The sequence below is a fragment of the Hippocampus zosterae genome, chromosome 9 (genome assembly GCF_025434085.1).
Source record: "Hippocampus zosterae strain Florida chromosome 9, ASM2543408v3, whole genome shotgun sequence".
NCBI lineage: Eukaryota > Metazoa > Chordata > Actinopteri > Syngnathiformes > Syngnathidae > Hippocampus > Hippocampus zosterae.
The window spans coordinates 14,127,126-14,152,657 of record NC_067459.1 but is presented as its reverse complement, the minus strand read 5'-3'; the positions used below and the strand labels follow the sequence as shown (position 1 = coordinate 14,152,657).

Below are 25,532 nucleotides of genomic sequence, written 5' to 3'. Positions count from 1 at the left end.
TGGCCAAGCGGACCGCGGCTTCGGTGGTCACCGAGGCAAAAACCCGAGCGTGGGAAGAGTTCGGTGAGGCCATGGAAGCCGACTTCCGGACGGCTTCGAGGAAATTCTGGTCCACCATCCGACGTCTCAGGAGGGGGAAGCAGTGCACCACTAACACTGTGTACAGTGGGGATGGGGCGCTGCTGACTTCGACTCAGGACGTTGTGAACCGGTGGGCAGAGTACTTCGAAGGCCTCCTCAACTCCACCAACACGCCTTCCTTGGAGGAAGCAGAGCCTGGGGACTCTGAGGTGGGCTCTCTTATCTCTGTCTTTGAAGTCACCGATGTGGTTAAAAAGCTCCTCGGTGGCAAGGCCGCAGGGGTGGATGAGATCCGCCCGGAGTTCCTCAAGGCTCTGGATGTTGTGGGGCTGTCCTGGTTGACATGCCTCTGCAACATCGCGTGGTCAACAGGGAGAGTGCCTCTGGATTGGTAGACTGGGGTGGTAGTCCCTCTTTTTAAAAAGGGGGACCGGAGGGTGTGTTCCAACTACAGAGGGATCACACTCCTCAGCCTCCCTGGTAAGGTCTATTCAGGGGTGGTGGAGAGGAGGGTCCGTCAGGAAGTCGAGCCTCAGATTGAGGAGGAGCAGTGTGGTTTTCGTCCCGGCCGTGGAACAGTGGACCAGCTCTACACCCTTAGCAGGGTCCTTGAAGGTATGTGGGAATTCGCCCAACCAGTCTACATGTGTTTTGTGGACTTGGAGAAGGCGTTTGACCGTGTCCCTTGGGGAGTTCTGTGGGGGGTGCTTCGTGGGTATGGGGTACCGAACCCCCTGATACGGGCTGTTCGGTCACTATACCACCGATGTCAGAGTTTGGTTCGCATTGCCGGCAGTAAGTCGGAATCGTTTCCAGTGGAGGTAGGACTCCGCCAAGGCTGCCCTTTGTCGCCGATTCTGTTCATAACCTTTATGGACAGAATTTCTAGGCGCAGCCGAAGCGTTGAGGGGGTCCGTTTTGGGGGCCTCAGTATTTCATCCCTGCTTTTTGCAGATGATGTGGTACTGTTGGCTCCTTCAAACGGGGCTCTACAACTCTCACTGGAGCGTTTCGCAGCCGAGTGTGAAGCGGTTGGGATGAAAATCAGCACCTCCAAATCTGAAACCATGGTCCTCAGTCGGAAAAGGGTGGAGTGCCCCCTCCGGGTCGGGGAGGAGATCTTACCCCAAGTGGAGGAGTTCAAGTATCTTGGGGTCTTGTTCACGAGTGGGGGTAGGAGGGAGCGGGAGATCGACAGGCGGATCGGTGCAGCGTCTGCTGTGATGCGGACGTTGTATCGGTCTGTCGTGGTGAAGAAGGAGCCGAGCCAAAAGGCGAAGCTCTCAATTTACCGGTCGATCTACGTCCCAACCCTCACCTATGGTCACGAGCTATGGGTCGTGACCGAAAGAACGAGATCCCGGATACAAGCGGCTGAAATGAGTTTTCTCCGCAGGGTGTCCGGGCTCTCCCTTAGAGATAAGGTGAGAAGCTCAGTCATCCGGGAGGGGCTCAGAGTCGAGCCGCTTCTCCTCCACATCGAGAGGAGCCAGATGAGGTGGGCATCTGATTCGGATGCCTCCTGAGCGCCTCCCCGGTGAGGTGTTCCGGTCATGTCCCACCGGGAGGAGACCCAGAGGAAGACCCAGGACATGCTGGAGAGACTATGTCACCCAGCTGGCCTGGGAACGACTCAGGATCCCCCGGGGAGAGCTGGAAGAAGTAGCTAGGGAGAGGGAAGTCTGGGCTTCCCTGCTAAAGCTGTTGCCCCCGCGACCCGGCCCCGGATAAGCGGTAGATGATGGATGGATGGGTGGGACTAAAATTTTTAGAAATTAACGGCAAACTTGTCAAAAGTAGTTTTTCTACTTGATTGCGACTTTGCAAAACGGTCGCAATGAAATGCAGCTAATGTGCTTTTCCGCTTTAGCAGTGAGAGCGATTATGTTTCCTCACCCAAATAGCTTTGAAAAATACTTTTATTTGCAGTCATCTGGTCCAAGGCAGATAGTGCGAGTTCTCCGACTGGGAGGCTCAAAGAGGAATCGCAGGGGGGAAAGACGCGAATGGCTGTGCGATTCCAAGCAGACACACTTATGGGTCATCGGGATTCACACAAGACCAAGGTTCGATTTAAGGAGGTTAAAAGTGTTGCGTTAAGAGTCCATTCCAAAAACCCTCGATTGCCGAGCGTTGAAATGAGATTTTTTTTCCACCTGTAATTTCACCTTTTGACATTTGTATGTTAAAGGATATTGTAGCTCACTGGGTCAGAGCTTCTTATTTGAAAGCTGCTTTAGAAGCTCAGCCAGACGGCTCTAAAAGGCTCCATAGAGATCCAATTGTGTAATAATGGGATTGTCAAAAGAGGGGGAAAGCGCATAAGTGCCGAAGGAAGGGACAGACTTTGCTATGAAGGCGAACATGTCAGTGCATTTGCACATTGATAATACGTGCATGTGTTTTGTTCACAAACCAATACGGTAACACACGAAGGAGGTTTTCGATCGTGTGAGTACCCGAACACGGACAATCGATTTGTATCTTGATGCAAATGAGGCAGCAAGGGGTGGACAACTTAGTCGAAATCAGCAGTTGTTTCAGTTAAAACTTGTTTGTAATCTAAAGGACGAAGCTGAACTGCATACACAATGGCACAACTGCAGGTGCAGCATTGTTTTTTTTACTCCATATAAAACAGGCGGTCGAGACGCTCCAAAAAGAGAAAAAAAATACCTTGAGAAAGTTAATGGCTGACAAGTTATAGCATTTTCAAAAAAATATCTTTAAAAGAAATATTTAAAAAAGAAAGAAAAAGCCAGTCAGACATTTGCCAATTTAATTCTTCGTTTTGAAAATAAATGCAGGAAATGAAAGTGAGACACCACAGATGTGAAAAAACAACTTTTAAGCATCAGTTGAACCCTCTTCTATATTGGAAGCGCGTATCAATCTACAACATTATGTGTGTGCGTACATAAGCATGTTTTCACACATCAATGCTGCACACAATAGGAGGCATACCAAAAACACGCTGTAAACAAATATTTGGATCATCCCATTACACTCTCTACCCAAACTTTTATTTCAAGATAGAAGCTGCCACATCTGAAGTGTTTTTTTTTTCATCATCATTGTCAGTATAACATTCATTATTTTGTAATCCTTTTGCCGATTTTGGAGGTTAGATTTTTTTGTTGCTCTATTTAAAATGTATTCAAAATCAAATTAGAGACAAGGCCAAAACACACCACTCAAGATTTCGTTTAAATAAGTGCACCAATACAATAAAGTGCCAATTTTAGGAAGTATCCGCAAGCTTGCAGAAAAAGTGCCATTGAATTAAAGGTACCAACCACCTTGTGTGTGTTTCCAAGTGGTATGTTTTGGATTTTTTTCCCCCCTCTAACTTTTCAATGTGAAATTTGTGAGGAAAGGACACATTCCAGTTCAGCTGCGGAATCACAAATAAAACCGACACAACTCCCATCAGAAGAAATGCATTCTATGCCTGACAGCCATCCAAGGGGTCTTCATCCATTCTGTCCATCAATTCGCCATTCTGTCACGTGAAATGTGTTCCATACTTTAAAAATAATAATAAACGACACTAAAAACATACCGGTAGTTTAAAGCGTCAGCATCATCTGTGCTTGGAGTTCTGAAAAGTGCATTAAGGTAATAAAAAGACATAAATAGGAATTGGGAGGTTTAAGTCAATGAATTTGGATGGTCCTGTAGCCTCAAAGGCATCTTTTTTTCCCCCCCCCAGAATCCACACGGGAGATGATTCATGTCCTCGTTCGATGACTTGGAGTGAAAAAACGGTATCCAGAGCGTGGCAGCCTCTCTTGTCCCTCATAACTCCCAAGAGTGTTTATTTCCACGGCAGGATCGAGGCTGATTGCCACATTGTAGAAAGTCAATGGAAAAGCCACATGAAGGAACGTCCTACCTTACCTCATTTGAGTCTTTATCTCAGGACGGCTTCTTTGCTCTTTGGAGGCAAGCTTAAAACCTGACAGTTGAAGGAAGCACCGCGATTGTCGTCTTCTCACACCACTGGAAGGCAAACAAACGTGTCCCATTTCACACATTGGACATCAAGCTTTTTGAAACATTGAGCCACAGCAAAATAAGAATGGATGAGATAAACCAACCCCCAATAGTGAGTATTAAAAGTTAAAACCTTGGACTTATTTTGGGGACTTTTATATACACTGCAATGCACGACACCTTAAACACAAAATTGACGTTTGTGAATAACTTTGAAGACTAAATATGATTCCCTTTTTGGTCCCGCCCTCTTCCTGTGTGTCGGCATCCATTCAGTTAGCTCGCCAGTAGCACCTTGACTTGAATATTAACTCATGCGCGGGCCACAACTGCTAGCTTCTCATATTCCAATTCAAACAGAGGACTGTGTTTTTGTCTTGGACCACCTGAAACATTTCCGAGCGAGAAAAATAACTCTGCGATCTCCTACCCGAAAACATAAACGGTCGGCTATGATTAAATGCAGAAAAAAAAACATTTCAACCTAGTGCTGTATTTTTATTCCCTTCTAGCTAAACTAATGCAACAATTACAAGACTCTTCATGCTCAGTGCTCAGTGAGTTGGATTAACGAGGGAAACGCAGTCATGAAGTGGTCAATGTTCCTGCGAAAATAAAAGATGTTAACTAAGAAGAGAAAGGAGGTACCGCTCTCAGGAGGATAGAATGGTGCTCGGTGCTTCTGTGAGTAAACGGGCTTTTCTGGGATGAAGTGATGAGGGTGTCTCCTCTTACGGCATTCCTGTCTCCACCAACAACTGCAGCAGGAAGCAGAGAAAACGAGAACGGTCAGAACACCCACGATGGGAGTTTTATGTTGTTGGTTTTTTTTTCGATAGACGACAACAGCTTGCACGCTGCTTACTTTAACAGCGTGCACACCACAATGATCAGGACGCAACCAATCACACACAACACCAGCACAGTGGCAACGGTCTGCGGACGGTGGTTGGTGGCCACGACGGCCAGCAGGTCTGCATGCTCGCACCTCATCCCGACAAAGCCGGGATGGCATCTGCGACATCAAGAGAAGAACAAATTGGAAAGATTTCTTTTTATCTCACGTCAATAAAACCCTATTTTTCTGATTTGCAAAGTTTTGCAACTCCAAAATGTTTTCTGCTCACTTTTTGCAGCACATAACAATACTTGGTTGAGATATTTGTAGCAAGAGTCGCCTCCAAAAAGTGTTTAAATGGTGAGGTCCTTATTTTTTTTGTTGTATACTGAAGACATTTTGGGTTTCGGATCAAAAGATGAATCTGCGGCAAAAGTCCTGAATTCCAGTTTTTATTTCATGGTGTTTACATGGACGCGTTAAACAACAACAGAGACAGACACTTTTTGTTTGAAGTCGCCCACTTTTCAAGGGAATAAAAGTATTGGAACGCGCGCCCAATGGGGGTTTTTAGTTGCTCAGGTGTGGCCTTTGAGATTGACTGATGAAACATTCGATAGTGCTTCTTTTGAGCTTTGTGTTTCGCCTGTGACAAGGGCATTTGCTTTAAAGCAAACATGAGGACAAAAAAAAAACTACTGATGTACTGAGCAACAGACATCAATCAGCTCGGCCAAAGGTACCAACAGCCGTTGATGATAGAAACATTGTGAGAGCTGTGAACCTCTACAAGCCACTGGTGAAGGTATCGCCAGCCATTGTTCAAAGAAGAGTTCAAGAGAAAAAAAAACTTGCCATACCGCAAGATGCAAACCATTCATGAGCAAAAAGATCGCAAGGCCAGATTGTATTTTGCAAAGAAGTACAGTGGAACCTCTACTTATGAAATTAATATGTTCCGGAAGAAATTTCTTAACTAGAACATTTTGTAAGTAGAGACGCGTTTTTCATGTAAATGCCCTAATCCGTTCCAAGCCCCCTGCAAAATTCAAACAAAAATGTTTTCTAAAGCATAACAATGCATCAAAATATGTAACAAATACGTTACAATTAGATTATTGCACAATAAATGAGAGTTGTGCATCATGTAAAAAAAACAACAACAAAAAACAAAGATCGAGTAAAGAATAAAAATGGTCATTTAACTTTTACAGTAACTGCATCCCCGTCATTTTTTTTTGTTTTTTGCCCTCTTTAGTTCATGTTCGCTCGTGGAAGTCTATCTACACGTATAGACACATACAGTAAGGTCCCTCTTTGCCAATGGGACGCCAGGATCAGGTTCGGTAATAGCCAATGGCAGAGCAGCTATAAGTATGTTGCGTTCAGGAAAATCGGCGCTGCAAGCAGCACACCACACTCTATTTTTACCTTTCGTATCTTGAAATGTCTTTCGTAACAAGAGACTGTATTTTCCTGTTGAGACGTTTCGTAACTTGAAAAATTCGGATGAAGAGACGTTCGTAAGTAGAGGTACCACTGTACAGAAATGAGCCCCAAAGTTGGGTACTGGAAGTTCGAGTTATGCCGACAAATATGAAATGTTATTCACTTTAAGTTCATTTTAAAAAATGTCGATGCGTACATACTTTCGGTCGCTTGAAAAGTGGGTGGTTTACCACATCTGGATGGAAATACTCTGAATAAAAGTCGGAATTCTGAAATTTGTCATGACACCGTCTGATCAGTTTCACCAGCAAATCGCTGATCTTATCTTCTGTTGAACTCCTGCTTTCCCCGAATCGGAAATATTGGTAAAGATCATTGCTCCTTTTTTTTCTTCAAATTCACTGTTCAGGTCATCATTGCATCGGTCTACATGTCCGTCATTATTCAACAGAACTACTGATTGATGAACGTTTATGCAAGCGTTCATTTATTCAACCCCAGTTCCACACCAAATCATGTATCTTTATTCATAATGTTGTTGCTGCTTTGAAATAGAAGTAAGAGAAAGATAAACGGTATTTTCTGCAGCACTGAAGTGTGGTTTTTTTTTGTCTGTGTGTATTAAACAACATTTTATTCGAATCTACTTACATGCATGCAGGTGTCTCCTCCAATATCAGGAAGCGACATGTCCCGTGAAAACAGAAGTGACGATGAGAGTCTGGGCAGTCATCGAAATGAGAGCGAACAGCCGCTGCCACAAACTCTGAGAGGTGATTAAACAACACGCACACACACACACACACACACACACAAACGCACGATGTCTGTGATACGAGTGAGATGCAAATTAAATCATTGTCTCCAATTTTGCTTTGACAGCCAACAGTCAGTGACCCAGGTGACTATCACGGATGTAAAAATAGCCAAATAAGCCCGAGGAGCCTGCGGCATGAAGAATTGTACTCCCTGTTCCAAATCCTAAAGCTGACACCCACGCCACCCAACTGTGGGACCAAAGCCTTTTGTATCTAGTTGTGTGGAGATTTGCTTGGATCCACAACACTACCTGGGAGGAACAATTAGTGTGGCGAGATGTCACAATTGACCAAAAAAAAAAAACCTGTATGAGAGGCGAGGAGAGCTTTTCACCCAAACAATGGGACTACGTTAACGCCCTAGCAAGGGCGAAAGGTTGACTTTTTTTTTCTCCCAGTTAGCCGTACAGTCAGACAAATTCCGACATCACTGACTCAGACTGAAACCAGTGTTGTGCGAGCAGCCAAACAGATGCAGCAGTGTCGCATGAAGGCTCTGGTTGGGTTTTGCGAAGATACTTCCATTCCATTCTGATGCTAAACGTGGTTTGGAGCGCATTGTTTTCTGCTGTCGCGACTCCGTGAAAGCCTTCTGTTGTCTGGGAGCCATCGGTTTCCCCACCCCTCTCTTCTTCCATACCGTTTTCACAAAGCAAGATGAGGAACACTGGGACAGGATCCATCTAGCCTCTGGGGCAAGCGATGCGCTACCCGGATCATCTTGCAGCAGCTTTTGTGTCGAAAAAGCAGCTCATATTAATGCCCCATAATTGCCGTTGCACCAGAAGGCTAAGAGGATCAATTAACTATCAGCATGTGACACATTGTCTGCCCACAGTGGGAGGGGGGAAGGGGGGGTCTACACATTTGAACCAGGGTTCGAATGCCTGGATTTTGTGATTAAAAAAAAAATGAGACCAAGAAAATTATGATAAAACTTTTTCCACCATTAATTCATTCAGTAACAGCCAATTCTGGACCAAGTCTGAAAAGACGTTTAAAAACGTGAATGAGTTAAAAATTTACACTGGCTCCCTGTCAACTGTAGATTTTAAAATGATGCGACAGGTCTATAAATGATTGAATGGCTTAGATCCTTCCATCCATCCATTTTCTAATCTTTACTAGGGTTGCGGGAAAGCTGAACCCCAGCCGTCTTCAGGCAGTAGGCGGGGTACACCCTGAACAGGTTGCCAGCCAATCGCAGGGCACATAAAGACAAGCAACCGTTCGCACTCACACCTAGTGACAATTTAAAGTGAGTCATGAGCCTTCCATGGATGTTTTTGGAATGTGGGAGGACACTGGAGTACCCAGAGAAAACCCACACAGGCACGGGGAGAACACGCAACTCAGTATACTCTTCATCATGAGCAGTGTGAGCACAAAATCGTCAGGCTTCTGCCAGAATGCAAAAAGATGTCGAGAAAAAGTCTACTCGAGCATGTCAATTTTATTTGCGGTTAATCAGAGGCACTTGAAATGGTTCATAACATATCCGCAGTCATAAGAGGGCATTACATTATTTTTATGTTATTTATTCTTCCCTTCCGCTTTGTCAGCGATTTGATTTATTTTCAATTTGTGGCATGAATTCAGAAAAAAAAGGTTGGAAATCATTTGTCTAGGTGTCTTTTTTTTTTTGTTATATCATTAAAAAACTGGAATTTAAACAAGGGTGTGCAGACTTTTTATATCCACTACATGCTTCGGTGGGGACCAGACATCTGAATTGAAGTGCAAGCTCACGATGATTATGGAACTTACTTTTCACCGGAGGGATGTTCGAGGTCCTCGTGGTAGCCGTCACCGCAAGAGTCGAGACTGTTGTAATGACGCCACCGAACTCTCCGGAGCTGTCGGCTGCGGTGTATGCAGCCAACGCTGGCTTGGTAGGGATGGAGATTGCTGTGTCTGACCGACTTGGCTTTTTTCCAAATGAAAAATTTGACCCTGTTGAGACGGGGTAAAAAAAAAAAGATTGTTTGAAAAACATCTACAAAGAAGGTGTTAGGTCTCTTAGTATGCTTGGTATTCTTAGTAGAATGATCCTTGTGAATTCTAACAACAATCCACACATTTATTAGGCATTCTTTTTTTTTTCCAATTATTATTCAACAGAGAGTTTCATGAGTTCAGTGACACCGTTTCTTCTTGCACGCTTAAAAAAAAATAAAATAAAAATCACTATCGCTATCACGAGTACCCTTTTGTGTTGGCAACACAAAAAGCCGCACACAAAGTCAAACAGGTTGTGATAGTTCGATAGCGTCTGTGAGAGAAATGTCAATAGTAAAAAGTCAATCACGTGCAGTGGGGTGAGAAAACAGAGCAAAAACTAAAATTTGGCTTTTAAATTCTGTGTGACGGTTCAATAATGTCCTAGCACATTCTGGCTTTTTTTCTTTATCATGTCGTGTGGAACTGCTCACATTGAAAAAAAGTGTTAGGCTGCAACTAACACTTACAAGGAATCGGATTTTTAAAAACATGTTTTAATTTTCATCTCTTTGTTTACAAACAACAGTTTTTTAAATTGATAGTGCAGAAAGGGCGCTAACAATTTGTTTATATATAAAATCTATACACTCCTGTTCAAAGGACAAGTTTTTGTGATATTGAAAGAAAAAAAAAACAAAATGAGACAAAGATAAATAATTTCAAAACATTTCCCACCATTAATGAGAACTATAAACTGTAAAAGACAATTGACAGTAAACTTCCTCGAGAGGGGGAATTTTAAAAAAAACGGAGATAATGTGGTTGCACAAGTGTACACCCCCTCTAATAATTGTGGATGTCGCTGTGATCCAAATAAATCAATCACATTAAAACTTGGGTTAAACCACCTTCGATTAAAACCAAATAAAGTTCAGCTGTTCTAGCAAGCCTTTCCTGACATGATGTTTCTTCCGGGCAGATATTGAAATGATCTTGGGTACAACCTGGCATTTGTACAGGGCAGTGTAAGCTTTTTATATACACTGTAAGCAAACCCCTGACAACATTTGGCCCCAAATTGATAAGGAGCTCTCCATCCTGTGACCAGACTTACTTGTAGTCGTGGAGGCGGTTGCGTGGCCACTTCCCGAGGGGTTGAGAGTAGCCTTAGATTTGACGGCAAAGTTGCCTCCGAGGGTTGTCGAGGTACTTTGCCCTGCTCTTATTGTAAATAATGAACCTTTACGGAAAGAACACCCACAATTAAGTACCACAGACATATCAAAAGGAATATGTATGTACATGCATACACAAACATCGGAAAACAGGTGACACATTTCCATTTATTTCTGTCAAATAACCTGAGGCTCAGTAAGTCGACTTTTATGATCATGTGATCTGGTCTTCAATGTAATATAATACTTTATTTGGAGGGTAGAGCTGGAGCCCATCAATACAACAAACAGGGTCAAGCATCCACTAAAAGGATGAAGCACTAAAAATACACCAGCGCCTCACACGCCATCTCAGCTAAACCACCACATGGAAACAACAATGTGACCCCAGATGAACATTTAGAAAATAGATTTTTAACGACCATATTTCTTGTCTTTTTCTTGTCTTAACTGCTGCATGTGTAAAATTTAACAAAAGATGCATTTAAATGTATCTTTTCAAAGATAATCAAACTCACTTTTGATTGGCACCAGGTTTTCTTTTTTAAATGTTATCGTGAAAGCAAAGGGGTTGTTTCCAAAAATTCAGTTATTTTATTTATCCACATAAGGGTGTAAGATTATTATAAAACTTATGAATAAGGTGAAGTTTGACAAGCACAATAGAAAAACATTGTTAAATTAATATTTTACAAATTACCATTATGTTAGTAAAAGCAGAATTGGTGATGGAGCTCTTATGTACAGGATCTCACATTTTAAATGCTCTTAATATTGTGGCAAAAGTCTCTCCTCTGGCTGTTCAAATAATCAATCAATTCAGGTATATAGTGGAAAAAAAAGTCACAGCAATGTTCTCAATAATATCCAGTTATTGTTTTAACTGTACATCGTAAATTGACACGTGTTTTAAGATTTACTGTGTTTAAAAACATTTTTACTCAAAGAAAATAATAATAGTTGTAAATAAACGAGCAAAATGGCCAAATTGCACACTCACCACTTATGAGCAAAATCGCATCCCATAGTATCCGAGTCATGGTGATTGACAACTTAAGTAATTTGTCGGCCAGTTTGAGCGAAACGTGTGCTGAGAAGGCGCACTTTGGATTCCACAAATCAACATTTAAACTCACTGATGACGTGCACACACACAATGACCCACACACACCCTACAGTCAATATATCACGCCAGAAAGTTTTTCGACGAAAGATAGTCTTTAACTTTTCTAGTCCAGGAGCCTTGCCACCGAAGTGCTTTCAATTGAGGAAACCAGTGGAAGCCACCCCTCAGAGGCAGGCCAATCAGAGGCGTGGACATTAAGATAGTGGCACCTTATTGGGCACTGCTTGAACGTCACCTTTGTATTGCCTGAATTTGTGCCTACAAGTCACGCCCTCCTGCTTATTGTTAGTGGACATTCTATATAATTTAAAACATAATTTACTGTTAAATTACAATGGACTAAATAATCCCCCTCTGAAATTCTATAATGATAACAACGACAATGATATTAATAACCATCATCGTTTCATCATCATCATCATCATGATTATTTATTATTATTATCTTTCTAAATAATGGTTTTGTTTTCAGGTAGCTAGCATGTGCAGCAACAGAGCTTTGCAGAATATGTGACTAGTTTGCCATTTTTTTCATGTCATTTTTTAAAGAAAGGTTGATTACGCACATAATATAACTTTGAGAGGAGGACAATGTGTCAATCCGTCTATAATACAATATAATACAGTACATGCTGATTTATATAGTGCTTTCACAACAGCGGCAGCTGTAACAAAGCGCTTAACAAAACAGTTAACATAAAGTAAAAGAATATAAGGTAAAATAATAAACACAACACATAACATAAAACACGGACAGTCGTGCAGTCCTAACCACTTTTCCGTCACACGCTTTGTTGTTTGAAGCAGTTTGAGATGAAAGAGGAGAAAATCAAAGTGTCCTTTAACCAGTGGATCAGAGACGTCATGCTGAAAATGTGCACACGTCGGCTATAAGCTAAGTTTCAAAGTCAACAAGAAGCTGTAGCATCCATTGACGAAAAAAGAGATTGGTTCACTTCTCCTCTCCCTTGGAAATCCATTTCAATTCCAAGCGGCAACTCTCGTTTCCAAATACGCATCGGCGCTCTGCGCCAACGCTCCTCTCTCCTCATTCTCATTAACTTCCCAGATCATTATTTTTACAAAAGCAAACAAATGAGATTTGGTCATGAGAGATGTTCTTTTTACTCGGTGGTTAACAACGTTTTCAGTCACGGCCATTTGTGGCCATTTGTCTTTCACCCATACTATTATCTCAGTAGTTTCAGTGAGCCTGTTCCTAGTTTGTTTATAATTTTGTTCATTAGGGTCAAGGGTAGGTTGAAGTCTATTTCAGCTAACTTTGGCAATTGCTCCAAAATGTCACTTTAAGGATTTGAGATTTGACGTTCATCGATGTATAAATGCGTTTGAAATTAAATCATCACTCAGAATTTAAAAAGTGCAAAGGGAAAAGAGGTCAAACAGTGACATCTGCTGAATTTCTATGTTACTGCAGATTTATCAACGACCCCCACTAATACAGATGAAATCCAAAAGGATTGCGTGTGAAATACACATGTGTGCAGTCCACATGTAGATGAAATTGAAGTCACATTCGTGTGCACAGCTAATTCAAATGATCAGCTCATCAGCAAGCTCCGAAGACCGATAACGATCTTGACCGTACTTTCATTTTGGTGATGGTGATTTTGGTGGTACTTGTAGACATGAGTATTTTTGGAGGTAGTCATTGGTTTGAAAAAACTTTGAGGTCCACTGCAATGTACAGAATATTTAATTTTGTCACAGCAAGAATTGAATTTTCCATCCATGTATTTTCTGTAACTCTTGTTCTCATTAGGGATTGTGAGTGAGATGGAGCCGAAAGCAAAGTGACTTTGGGCAATGACCCCAAACACACTGGACTGGTCGCTAGCCAATCGCAAGGCACATATAGACAAAAACACATTTATAGCGATAGACACTTTGAATTACTGGATGAAGCAGAGCTCAAAGGTGAGGTTGCTTCTAACATCCTCCCTGATCTTATTAAAGGGTTAAACGCTGGCATCTGTCACGGGGGACTCCTCGGATAGTCAAGTATTCACACCGATGTCATTCAGAGGCCAAAGGTTACAAAGTAAAATTTCAGTCTCAAGGCAAACAGCAACATGAGGCTAAATTCCATATTAAACTCTATACATTAAACCGATGCAATATGAAATTAGAACATCACCTTCCGATAGGAGGACAGCATCTTGGGGCATTAACACTAAAGTTCGTAGTTAATTATTAAATAATTGAAGAAAGTAATTCAAGAATAAGAGTGAGTCTGCTTATTTTGTGGTATGAGCAAAAATGATTTCTATCATTAAATAGATCATAGCAATGCCATTTCTTTTGGTAGATCAAAGATGCGCCACACATTTTTATCTGTGTTACTGGATATTCGGCAGCGTCTTCTGAATTGTCCCTCCCTCTTCAATAGTCTAATAATATGAACACTATAATATTCTACACAATTTTTTTTCATGTATTTTTATGTGATTCCGAGCATGTACATCATCAGGATGATGTTCCTCAGTCATTTGAATATTGTGGGAAAATGTCCATATGTCAATCAAGAAAAGGAAACCTTAAAATTATTACACACAGTAGTTGTATTTATTACTTTAAATAAATACAATCTTGTATTTTTTTTTAAAGAATCAACCCAAAGTTTAACATTTCACGAAATCAGTATACAGTATACCATAACAACCGATCAAAAATAGATATTTCAAGTCAGATACCACTTGCCAGGCGAAAAGTTATTTTTAGGGGTGAGCTTAATAAATCGTTTATGAATCAATACGGTGTTACGTAACTTTTGTTGTTGTTGTTGAGATACTTAACTCAATGAACTTTGCAACTCTAAGTAGACACTTGTGTACAGGAGATCTTGAGATAGATAGATAGATAGATAGATAGATAGATAGATAGATAGATAGATAGATAGATAGATAGATAGATAGATAGATAGATAGATAGATAGATAGATAGATAGATAGATAGATAGATAGATAGATAGATAGATAGATAGATAGATAGATAGATAGATAGATAGATAGATAGATAGATAGATAGATAGATAGATAGATAGATAGATAGATAGATAGATAGATAGATAGATAGATAGATAGATAGATAGATTCAAAGTGATAGGTAGCACAAACATTGTTTTTATATAATTACGGACAGATCAGCTCACGAGTCAACCGCCCTGAGGATGACGTCACTGCAGAAGGAAGAAAAAGCTTCGCGAGTTACCTGATGCTCGGATTTGGACCTGCCCGAATCGAACCGACGAACTTGCGAACACTTTGACTTGACCACGATGTCGCACGATGGGCAACAAAAGGTAGATAAATAATCAATCATCTATTTCGTTATTTATACGGTCATTTTCTGTTTTATTACTACATGAATTACATATGAAAGGATGGCTCGTGAAGCCTTTTTTAAAAAATAAAATCAACTAATTTCCAGTCTTAAAAGCCTGAATGTTACGTCATCATAAGAATACAGCATTGTAATTTCTGTGCTTCCTTTTTTTAGGGGAGTTAAGACTCCTCGAGAATCAAGAAACTTTTGACGAGCTAAATATATTATTCGAAAGTATATGATCAATCTGTTTCATTGATGCCACTTAACTTGGGCCAATGTGCAAATGTGTGCATCCGTTTAGCCACAAAATATTCCCAAAGTGTGTTTGATTGTGTTTTACAGAGCAGCTCTTTGACACTGGTGCTAATGATTGCTTCTGCAGCCATTGGAGGAACTCTTCAATATGGATACAACCTGGCCATCATGAATGCACCCACTACTGTAAGTTTAGTAACTTTAAAAAACGTGCAAATCTAGTCGTGCATTATTTTATACACTCACTAGCCATTAAGCACACTATAGCAAGAACTGTGTGCTAATTTATTTGCAATATTAACTGTATGTGTTTTAAGTGTGCTTTATATATAGAGGCAGTATAGTAGTTGTGGTTTGCAGCACATCATAATGAGAGCTAATTTTGGGTACCTGCGATGATGCAATGCAATGTCCAGAACACTACAAGGACCAGAACAAACACACTGTTCAATGATTATCTCTGTGACTGTGTCACTCAAATGGGTCAGTCAGATATTTTTTTTTGTTTCCTCCAGTCAGTCATTAGCTTTCAAGTGTCAAGTTTTTTGTGGTTCACTAATGCAACTCGGCCAATCTTGCAAATTTTCATCTTCTTTTTAAGGTTTTGTAGCATTAACAATTACTGTGTTCTATACATTTTCTTTTTGAACCAAATTCATGTTTTTAACATACCGGTAAATTGAACAATATTCCATATGTTGGGCCGTCGCTATATTCAGTGACTTCTGATTTGAAATGCAATTAAAAGAAAAAATACATAAAATAATAAAACGCAGGGGGCGTTTAGGACAATATACTCAGAACACTTTTTGATCAGCTGTACCTTTAATTAAGCAACAACTGCAGAATGCACAAATGTGAATCTGTTTTATTCCATTGGTGATGGTTAAATTGCACTCTTGATGAATAAATGTCTTTGTTTATGGATGTAAAGCAGAGCAAATGGTGTCATCTTTAGTCACCCCGTGTTGTCTTTAGTGTCAAAAATGAGTAATGCACCGTGGCGTCTTCTTCTTGCAGTTCATACAGGCCTTCATCAACGAGACCTTTGTGGAGCGCTGGGCCATCCAGTTGGAGAACTACCAGGTGACTCTGGTGTGGACCATCATCGTCTCCATCTTCTCATTAGGCGGCCTTGTGGGGGCTATCATCGCGGGGCCCATGTCCATTCGCTTCGGGAGGTAACAACCACGGAATACAGCTCACTTTAGAAGTACGAAAATACTAAAAGAAATAAAACTCCACCCATGCCCAGAGTTAGACTGCATGCTGTAGACTGCCCATGAAAAAAGGGGCTTGTGTTGGAAATACCCAAAACTACTCTGCATGTCTTCGTCTTTGTGTCATCTTCAGTCATTTGTGATGCAAGAGGAGTCGATAAGCAAATGAAGAATTCTTAGGAATCCATTTACTGGGGGATGGTTTTTTTTCCCTTGTTTTTTGGATTGACGTAGTCGGTTAACAATATTTATGTTGATTGTGTTTGCCCCTCTCTGTACCTTGTCGTTGAATTTATTCTGCATTAACTTTCTTTTTGCAAGGAAAAAATGTCTGCTGCTCAACAACATTTTTCTCCTAAGCGGTGCCCTCTTGGCTTTGACAAGTCGAGCCGCCGCATCGGTTGAAATGATTATCCTGTCACGTGTCCTTATTGGAATAAATGCAGGTTTGTTTGTTTTTTTACTGCCTTCTCACCTCCAGTGATGAGAATAGCGATACCTCAACAGCTTCTTGGCTGTCTTGCAGGAATCAGCATGAACGTGCAACCTATGTATTTTGGAGAAAGCGCACCGAAGCATCTTAGGGGGGCTGTGTCATTGTCCTGTGCAGTTTTTACATCCTTCGGTGTCGTGTTAGGACAAGTGGTGGGACTCAGGTGAGGATTTTGTACAGTAAAAATACTACAGTGAAACTCCTCTACAACGAAACCTACATGGGTGAAAATACCCCGGAGTGTGAAAAAATCTTCATGCATTAACACCATTCCCGCTTTCCTGCCCCCCATACAACGAAAAAAAAAACGTTGCGTTATATGAAATATTTTTCTCTGCTCTTGCCTCGTGAAGAGATTCACTACAACGAAGTATAATCCAAGAGCAACCTCTACTGCTTCGTTGGGAAACGGCAACAGCAACCACCACATTGGTTTACACATGCGCAGTAGTCCAAGAAGTACAGTATTGTTAGTTTCAGACGCAGCAAGAACGTTTCATTGCTAAAATGGCTACAAAACGGACCTTTGGATGTCAAGCAGCTAAGACAAGAAGAGCTCTGATGCTGGAAGAGAGGATAAAAGTGATCAAAATGAAAGACGGAGGAAGCAAAATAAAAGACATTGTCCAAGAAATTGATGTAAGTGACAGTGAATGCTGATCGTAAATTTCGCAATTTATTTCCCTTTTTTTCTTTCTACACTGACGATATGAAGTGTCAAATAAGTGAATGCTCATATTTATGCACTATTAGAATAAAAATAAAGAGTACGGTACACATACGTTTGTGTGTGTGTGTGTTTACATCTGAGATCAAATTTGCTACAGTTAAAAACCCCCTGGGTGTGAAAAATGTCTTGCTGCAAACATGATTTCGTTGTAAAGGAGTTTCACTGTAGTCACAATAATAATGATAAAGACAGCACGGCAAACTCGTGTTTATCACGTCTGCCTTAAGCGCACTGAAAAATGTATGTTTGTCGTTAAAATAGTAGCATGTAATGAATATTGTAAAGATACGAACATTGGATTTTCAACTTCTAGAGAGATTTTGGGCAGTGAGTCGTGCTGGCAGTATCTTCTGGCAAGTAACGCCATTCCCGGCTTGATTCAGCTCCTAACTCTGCCCTGGTTCCCGGAAAGCCCCAGATACTTACTCATTGACCGGGGGGACAAGGAGGCCTGCATCAGTGGTGAATACGCTCACAAAAATAACATTGTAGGCTCCAAATGTATTCTTTTTAGCGAAAGTGACGTATAAGGTAAAAAAATAAATAAAACAAAGCAAGTCCTCAAAACTGTTTTAATGTGATTAGTAATATACTAGTTTCAATGAATTGAAGATAATTAGAGGATGATTCAAATGTTATGAATGATTTAGTTTGCGGCCTTTAAGACAATCACTTTTAACTGACATCTGTTCCACATTGCCCATGACAAAACGGGCAATTCGGTGGTGGTCTTGCTTCTTCTCAGCTCTACGGCGGCTGCGTGGTTGCGAGGTGCAGAGCAGCGAACTGGCTGAAATCCTGCAGGAACAGGCCGAAACTAGAGGCATGAGGCCCAGGCGGCCTTGGGAGCTTTTTCGCGACCGCTCGGTGCGCTGGCAGCTCGTCTCCGTCATGGTCATCAGCAGCGCCATGCAGCTGTGTGGCAACGACTCGGTATGACCTTGGCAAATGTACTGTAAGCCTGGCGTAGCAGTGTCACCGACACCAACACGCTGGATCGGATGTTGTGGCCACAGGATCCTTACAAGCGATAATAGCCAGTTGATTGGAAATTTGAGAATATCCGCCGTCGGGTTCTGCATTTCCAAATTAAAAATGAATGATTGTGAAGATGCATACAGACGTGAATGGCAGTTTGGAAATTTGTTCAACTACTCTTGACCGCCAAAAGTTGTGCAAACTCCATCAAGAGACGGAAATAGCGATCTCATGTTGATCGGTTTCATAAACCATGATAAAACTCGCGAAAACAGCCAAAATTCCATTGTTTCCAACAAACAAGGTGAAAATATGATTGATATCAATTCATGCATGTAGCATTTGCGATGGTTCAATATTTTATTTAACTGTTTCAGGGACAGCGGTCACTACATTGGACAGCTTATCATGTTGCAGGGGTCAAACTCATTTTTTGTCGCCGGCCACTTCAAAGTTACGGCTTTCCTTGGAGGGCCGATGTAAAATTGCAACGTTATGTATTACCCATGACAATTTCACATTTCGGTACAGATTTCAGCAAGGATCATAAAGGTTGACACACATGGTTTGCTCCCACGGGCCACAGAAAATGACGTGGCGGGCCGGATCTGGCCCCCCGGCCTTGACTTTGACACCTGTGCGTTTCAGGGTGCATGAAAGAGTTAATAACATATTTTGTTCATTTTTATGAAACATTTTTTGAATATTAAGCTTGAAACATTCACAAAATAATGAATTCCTATGACTTTTAGAGGCACGCATGTTATGTTTAAGTGGATTGTGATTATGAGGGTCTCCCTGGGTAGGGGGTGGGAACCTGGGCCTGAAAGGTGTGAGGACTTTGCAGTGTTTCTAAGATTTTGGTTACCTTAACTTTATGATTAGATCAAAATATGACAACAGTACGATGCAAATGAATAACTCGCTGCTGGCAGTGTCAATCAAGACTGAGTAGTCTGATACTGCTCTAGTGTTGGATCTTATTAGATTGTACAGGTGTAGCTAAAGTTACGGCCGGTGAGTTTAAATTCCTTGCATGCTTGATGGATTTAGAGACGGGAGTATTAACTACATTATGTAATCAAATTTGAATGGCAGGAACCCTTTGTTTGAATTTCAGACTGGCACTATTAATTTGCGTGTGTGTGTTTTTAATAGTTCAGTATACGGAAGTCTTAATTAGGGACACATTTGCATTGATGATGTCATTCTCCTCTAAATGTTCTTTTCTGCCTTCCAGATCTACTTTTATGCATCTTATGTGTTTAAAGAGGCTGGAATATCGACTGACCAAATCCAGTATGTCACAATCGGCACGGGCACGTGTGAACTCACAGCCTGCATCATGTGTGTAAGTCGCTTACATAATGTGTAAAGTTATACGATATGGAATTCTCCTCACTATTGTCCTTGTAGTGAGAAGTGGGGTGGAACTGCACGGCGTCACGCTGAGAACCGTTGTGTATATTAGCTGCGGGAGAGGGGAAATTGTACTCCTGATATGACATGATTTCAGAACCTGCTGATTGAGCGGAAAGGTCGGCGGTTCATGCTGATGGGAGGCTTCATCCTCATGACTGTCTGGGCTGTTGTCTTCACCATTGCTTTGTCTTTGGAGGTACTTCAATTGAAAGGGCTTATAGAATCAGCTGTGTGTCACAGTACATGTCAAGCGGATATAAAAAAAAAACGACACAAAATCCATCCATTTTCCGATCGGCTTTATCCTCACGAGGGTTGCGGGGGGGGAGGGGGGGTGCTGGAGCCTATCCCAGCCGTCTTCGGGCAGTAGGTGGGGGACACCCTGAACTGGTTGCCAGCCAATCGCAGGGCACACGGAGACGAACAACCATCCGCGCTCATACTTACAGACAATTTAGAGCATTCAATCAGCCTGCCATGCGTGTTTTTGGAATGTGGGAGGAAACCGGAGTACCCGGAGAAAACCCACGCAGGCATGGGGAGAACATGCAAACTCCACAGGAGAAGGCAGGAGCCAGGATCGAACACATGACCTCTGCACTGGGAGGTCGACGCGCTAACCACTGGACTACCAGGCCGCCTGCCTGAGGTTTTCATATTAAAAAAAACAACAAAAAGAAAGTGAATGAATGAATGAGACTAAAATAAATAATTGAAAGTTTTCCCACCATTAACATGACCTATAACTCATACGACTCAATCGAAGAAGAAGAAAGAAAAAGAAAAAAATGAAATCACATCGTTGCACAAGTGTGCACACCCTCTGATTACTCGGGTTGTGGCTGCGGTCAGAACTAACCAATCACATTCAAACTCATGATCCTCTGCTAAATTTATCATAGCTCTGATTAACCCTAAATAAAGTTCAGTTGTTCTGGCAGGCATTCCCTGACTTTTTTTTTTCTTCACATTGTTCCGCTAATACCGATTAGTATTTGGAACTTTTGATAATTCCCTCCACTTTGAATCAGGCTCCTGTTCCAGCTGAGGGAAAAAAAAAACCATAACATGATGCTGCCACAACCATGCCTCACTCTAGGTATGGTGGTTTTATAAATCGAATGAATAATTGACAAAGTTGCTTGATTTCATTTCATTTTCATATCACAAAACCTGGCATTCGAACAGAGGCGTATAGCCTTTTTTAAAAAGTTTTTTAATCCACTGTAGATCATGTGAAGAAGTGTAGAACAGTCCAAGCCAGGGTGGATGTTTTCTCCTCGTTAAGTGTTTATTTTGCATGACTTAACTTTGACCGTTCACACTGTGATTTTGCAACAGCACTTAATACCGTGGATGCCTTACCTGAGCATGGCCTGCATCTTCACCTACATCCTCAGCTTCGGCATGGGACCAGGTCAGTGGAAATCACAATAATTGTGATGCAAGCATGAAATGTTAAGGTTCTTCGACTTACACAGTAGGCCACTCGGATATCGTTTGTATTTGATCTGCTATATTTCAACCCCCGGACAATTAATAGGAGGACTGTGAGGTGCTGGAATGATCGGGAAATGACTTTTTTTTGGTATTTAAATGTTATTTATTAATGTACAGTGACAGTATCTTGTAAACACACGGTGATGTACACTTATAGCTGGTGTGACCGGAGTACTGCCCACAGAGATCTTCAATCAAACTGCTCGGCCGGCGGCCTACATGATCGCCGGCTCGATGATGTGGCTTAACCTCTTCATTGTGGGAATGATCTTTCCATTTTTAGTGGTGGGTGCACGCGTCTCACCATGTATTGTACAATACGGAAGTGTTACCAAACCCGGAATAGTGCCGTGCATTTCAGAAGGATGCATGTTTTTTTCCCCCCACGTTTAAAATAAAACATTTTTATTTAATAGCTTTTATCTTTAAACTATTTGAATTTAACCTGTTTTGAAATGTTGAATTTTGCAGAACTTTCAGTCTCTGCGTTTTTTACTTTGTCTCGCCGATTGTTATAGTATTTGCAATGTTGAAGCCATTTATTCTGATTTGTTTTATTTCTTAAATTATTTATAATTTGATTTCTAATCACCCAATGAGCTTAATGATTATACACAGTGTAGAAAATGGATAGATGGGATTTTAAAATTACTTAATTATCCACCACAACTGACAGAATTGTTATTTTTACCACACAGAAAGCCCATTTCTCACAGTAATTATTAATAATAATAAGAATTATTATTATTATTAATACCGGCCGAAGTATGACAACTGTATGTCTGACACTGGCACAGACTTCTGCTCCTTGGCTAAAGTTTGAGTAGTAAAAAAAAAAACACATACCAACTTGGAGTTATCGTCTGCTCAAAGACACACTTTGTTAAATCTTCCCCTTTGTGTTTTCTCTTTCCAGAGTGCGATGCGGCAGTATTGTTTCGTGCCTTTCGCGACAGTGTGTCTGCTCTCCGCGCTGTACGTCGCCCTGGTTCTGCCGGAGACCAAGGGCAAGTCGTTGTCAGCCATCACCGACGAATTCCACAAACACAACTTCAAAAAAAAAGGAGGGAGCGCACAGCGGTCAGAATCAGTATCAGCTGGGTGAAGTGTGCACATCCACTGCCTTGTAGAAGCTTGCTGTCACCGCACCCAACTTTAGTCTCATAGAACTTTTTGTATTTTCACTTATTTGCACTTTGATTCCAATGCCACGAATGTTCAGCTTACTCTAGATCAGGAATAAATATTTGTGTGCAAATGTACAAGTGAGACCTCCAAATTATATTGGATGTTGGTGTGACGGACAGGCCTTGTCATATAGAAGACTGTTTCCTTACATTTTTTGGTCTAGATAATAACTTTGGTACCAATTAAGTGAAATTGGATGATTTCCTCGGGCACATGATTTACACTGTGTGCGTCATCCAGAATTACACTGCAAATATCCACACACCATTCATTTCAGTGATGACCGTAGATCCCGAGCTTGTGGTTTGCACACATTTTAAAATGTGTTTATTTATCTCATCACGTGTTCTGCATTGTGTTTTCAACAAAGGCCAATTGTCACGTTGTGCCCGAAGCGATTGACAGATCGCTTCGTGCACAACAAAAAATAAGGAAGTGGATCCCCGAGATAGCAGACAGAAAACGAGATCTTGTCAAAGAACAAAAAAAGTCTTTAATACGGAACACAAAATACCCGACAAGAAGAATAACAAAAAGCGCTGGTCAAATAAGGACCAGGGTACAAATAAGGTGACAACAGAAAACGCTCGCGGAAAACAAAAGCGAGGAATATCTGAATAGACTATAGGAATAATTTAAATACAATCAATAATTGGTACGACGATACAATTGCCAAAAGGCTAGGAAGCAATGAGTAATATTAATTTAGGTTTTACTTTCGCGAAGGGACAATGGCGCGGCGTGGAATTCTCCGGCAGTGAGATGACTGCCGGAGTCTCAAAATAAAGGGGGGTAAACAGCCCGAAATTACGGGCAGGTGTGCCGAATGGCGGAGGAGAAGACCCGCCACCTGCTGGCGGACGCGCGACGTGACAGTACCCCCCCCTCAATGGACGCCTCCCGGCGGACTACCCGGCTTGGATGGATGTGCAGCGTGGAAGTCGCGCAAAAGGGACGGATCAAGGATCCAGGAGCGAGGCACCCACTGCCGCTCCTCAGGCCCGTAGCCCTCCCAGTCGACCAGATACTGGAACCCCTTTCCCCTGCGCCGAGAGTCCAGGATGGCACGAACCGTGTACACCGGGTCACCGTCGACGACCCGCGGAGGGGGCGGCGGCGTGGGAGGAGGAGCCAAGTCACTGGAAGACACGGGTTTGAGTAGGGAGACGTGGAAGACGGGGTGAACCTTCATGGTGGGCGGTAGCCGGAGCTTGACTGCAGCTGGGCTGATGACGGCCTCGACCTCGAATGGTCCAGTAAACCGGGGTCCCAGTTTCGCAGACGTGCCGGCCAGGCGAAGATCCCTCGTTGCCAGCCACACCTTCTGTCCCACCACGTACGAAGGAGCAGGGCGCCGGCGACGATCCGCTGGTTCCTGGTCGCCGTGCGGGACAACGCAGCCCGGGCCTCCTTCCACACGCGATGGGCCCGCTTAAGGTGGTGCTGCACAGAGGGGACCTCCACCTGCCCCTCCTGGGACGGGCACAGCGGCGGCTGGTACCCGTAGGCGGCCATGAAGGGGGACCTACCCGTGGCAGAAGAGACGAGGGTGTTGTGCGCGTACTCCACCCAGGGTAAGTGGTCGACCCAGGATGAGGGACGGTGAAGGCACACACAGCGGAGGGCTGCCCCCAGATCCTGGTTGGCACGCTCGGCTTGTCCATTGGACTGGGGGTGGTACCCCGAGGTCAGACTGGCCGTGGCCCCGAGGGACCGGCAGAACCGCTTCCAGACGCGGGATACGAACTGGGGCCCACGGTCCGAGACAATGTCCAGTGGAATACCGTGGAGGCGAAAGACGTGCTGGATAAGGAGGTCGGCGGTCTCCAGCGCCGAGGGCAACCTGGACAGAGGCACAAAATGGGCAGCCTTGGAGAACCGGTCCACGATCGTGAGGACGACGGTCCTCCCACGGGATGGCGGTAGGCCCGTCACGAAGTCCAGGGCGATGTGGGACCAAGGATGAGGCGGAACGGGCAACGGCTGGAGCAACCCCGCCGGGGGCCGGCGTGAGGACTTGCCGCAGGCGCAGGAGGTGCAGGCACTGACGAAGTCCGTCACGTCCCTCCGGAGCTCCGGCCACCAGAACCGCTGGGCGACGAGTTGTATAGTCCGGTTCACCCCAGGATGACATGCGACCTTAGACCCGTGTCCCCACTGTAAGACCTCCGACCGCAGCGACGGAGGCACAAACAGCCTCCCCGTGGGGCATTCTGCCGGAGCCTGAACCCCCTCCAGAGCAGCTTGGATCCGCTGCTCAATCTCCCACTGCAAAGACCCCAAAATGCACTGGGCCGGGAGAATGGCCTCCGGAGACCGGTCCTTCTCAGCGGGGTCATGGAGACGGGAAAGGGCGTCAGGTTTGGCATTTTTGGACCCTGGGGAGTAGGTAAGGATAAAATGGAAACGGGTGAAGAACAGGGCCCACCGGGCCTGACGGGCGTTCAGTCGTTTTGCGGAGCGGAGGTACTCGAGATTCTTGTGGTCCGTATAAACTGTGAAGGGCTCCTTCGCCCCCTCGAGCCAGTGCCGCCATTCCTGTAGGGCGGCTACCACGGCCAGCAGTTCTCGATTACCTACGTCGTAATTCGACTCGGCAGCGCTGAGTCGACGGGAGAAAAAGGCGCAGGGGTGCAGCTTCTGGTCGACCGGAGAACGCTGGGACAGCACCGCCCCCACCCCCGAATCCGAGGCGTCCACCTCTACGACAAACGGGAGGTCAGGGACAGGATGTTGTAATACCGGGGGACTGGTAAACGCCGCCTTTAGGTCTTTGAATGCCGCGTCCGCGGCCGGGTCCCACCTAAAGGGGGCCTTAATAGATGTAAGCCGGGTCAAGGGGAGCGCTTTCTGGCTGTAACCGCGGATAAAACGCCGGTAGAAGTTTGCGAACCCCAAAAAGCGTTGTAATTCCTTACGGCTCGTTGGAACCGGCCAGTTAGTGACTGCCTGCGTCTTGCTGGGGTCTGCCCGTA

At 43.3% G+C, this 25,532-nt stretch overlaps 2 protein-coding genes across 2 annotated transcripts; one reads left to right on the top strand and one right to left on the bottom strand.

Annotated features, from left to right (window-relative positions):
- Positions 1-2,846: 2,846 nt before the first annotated feature.
- tgfa (transforming growth factor, alpha) lies at positions 2,847-11,578 on the bottom strand. Its single transcript, XM_052075512.1, has 7 exons — positions 11,299-11,578; positions 10,238-10,363; positions 8,950-9,135; positions 7,016-7,130; positions 4,943-5,092; positions 4,726-4,835; positions 2,847-4,083 (listed from the first exon to the last, which is right to left on the bottom strand). The coding sequence occupies exons 1-7, from the start codon at positions 11,336-11,338 to the stop codon at positions 4,076-4,078; spliced, it is 735 nt and encodes a 244-aa protein (XP_051931472.1). The 5' UTR covers positions 11,339-11,578; the 3' UTR covers positions 2,847-4,075.
- Positions 11,579-14,595: 3,017 nt separating this feature from the next.
- On the top strand, positions 14,596-22,928 carry LOC127607290 (solute carrier family 2, facilitated glucose transporter member 11-like). Its single transcript, XM_052075478.1, is given in 13 exon segments — positions 14,596-14,745; positions 15,114-15,212; positions 16,047-16,207; positions 16,568-16,692; positions 16,773-16,902; positions 17,783-17,931; positions 18,215-18,402; positions 19,688-19,798; positions 19,964-20,065; positions 21,211-21,286; positions 21,527-21,654; positions 22,286-22,425; positions 22,427-22,928. Coding segments are annotated over 13 exon segments (1,506 nt in total). The 5' UTR covers positions 14,596-14,721; the 3' UTR covers positions 22,500-22,928.
- Positions 22,929-25,532: the final 2,604 nt, after the last annotated feature.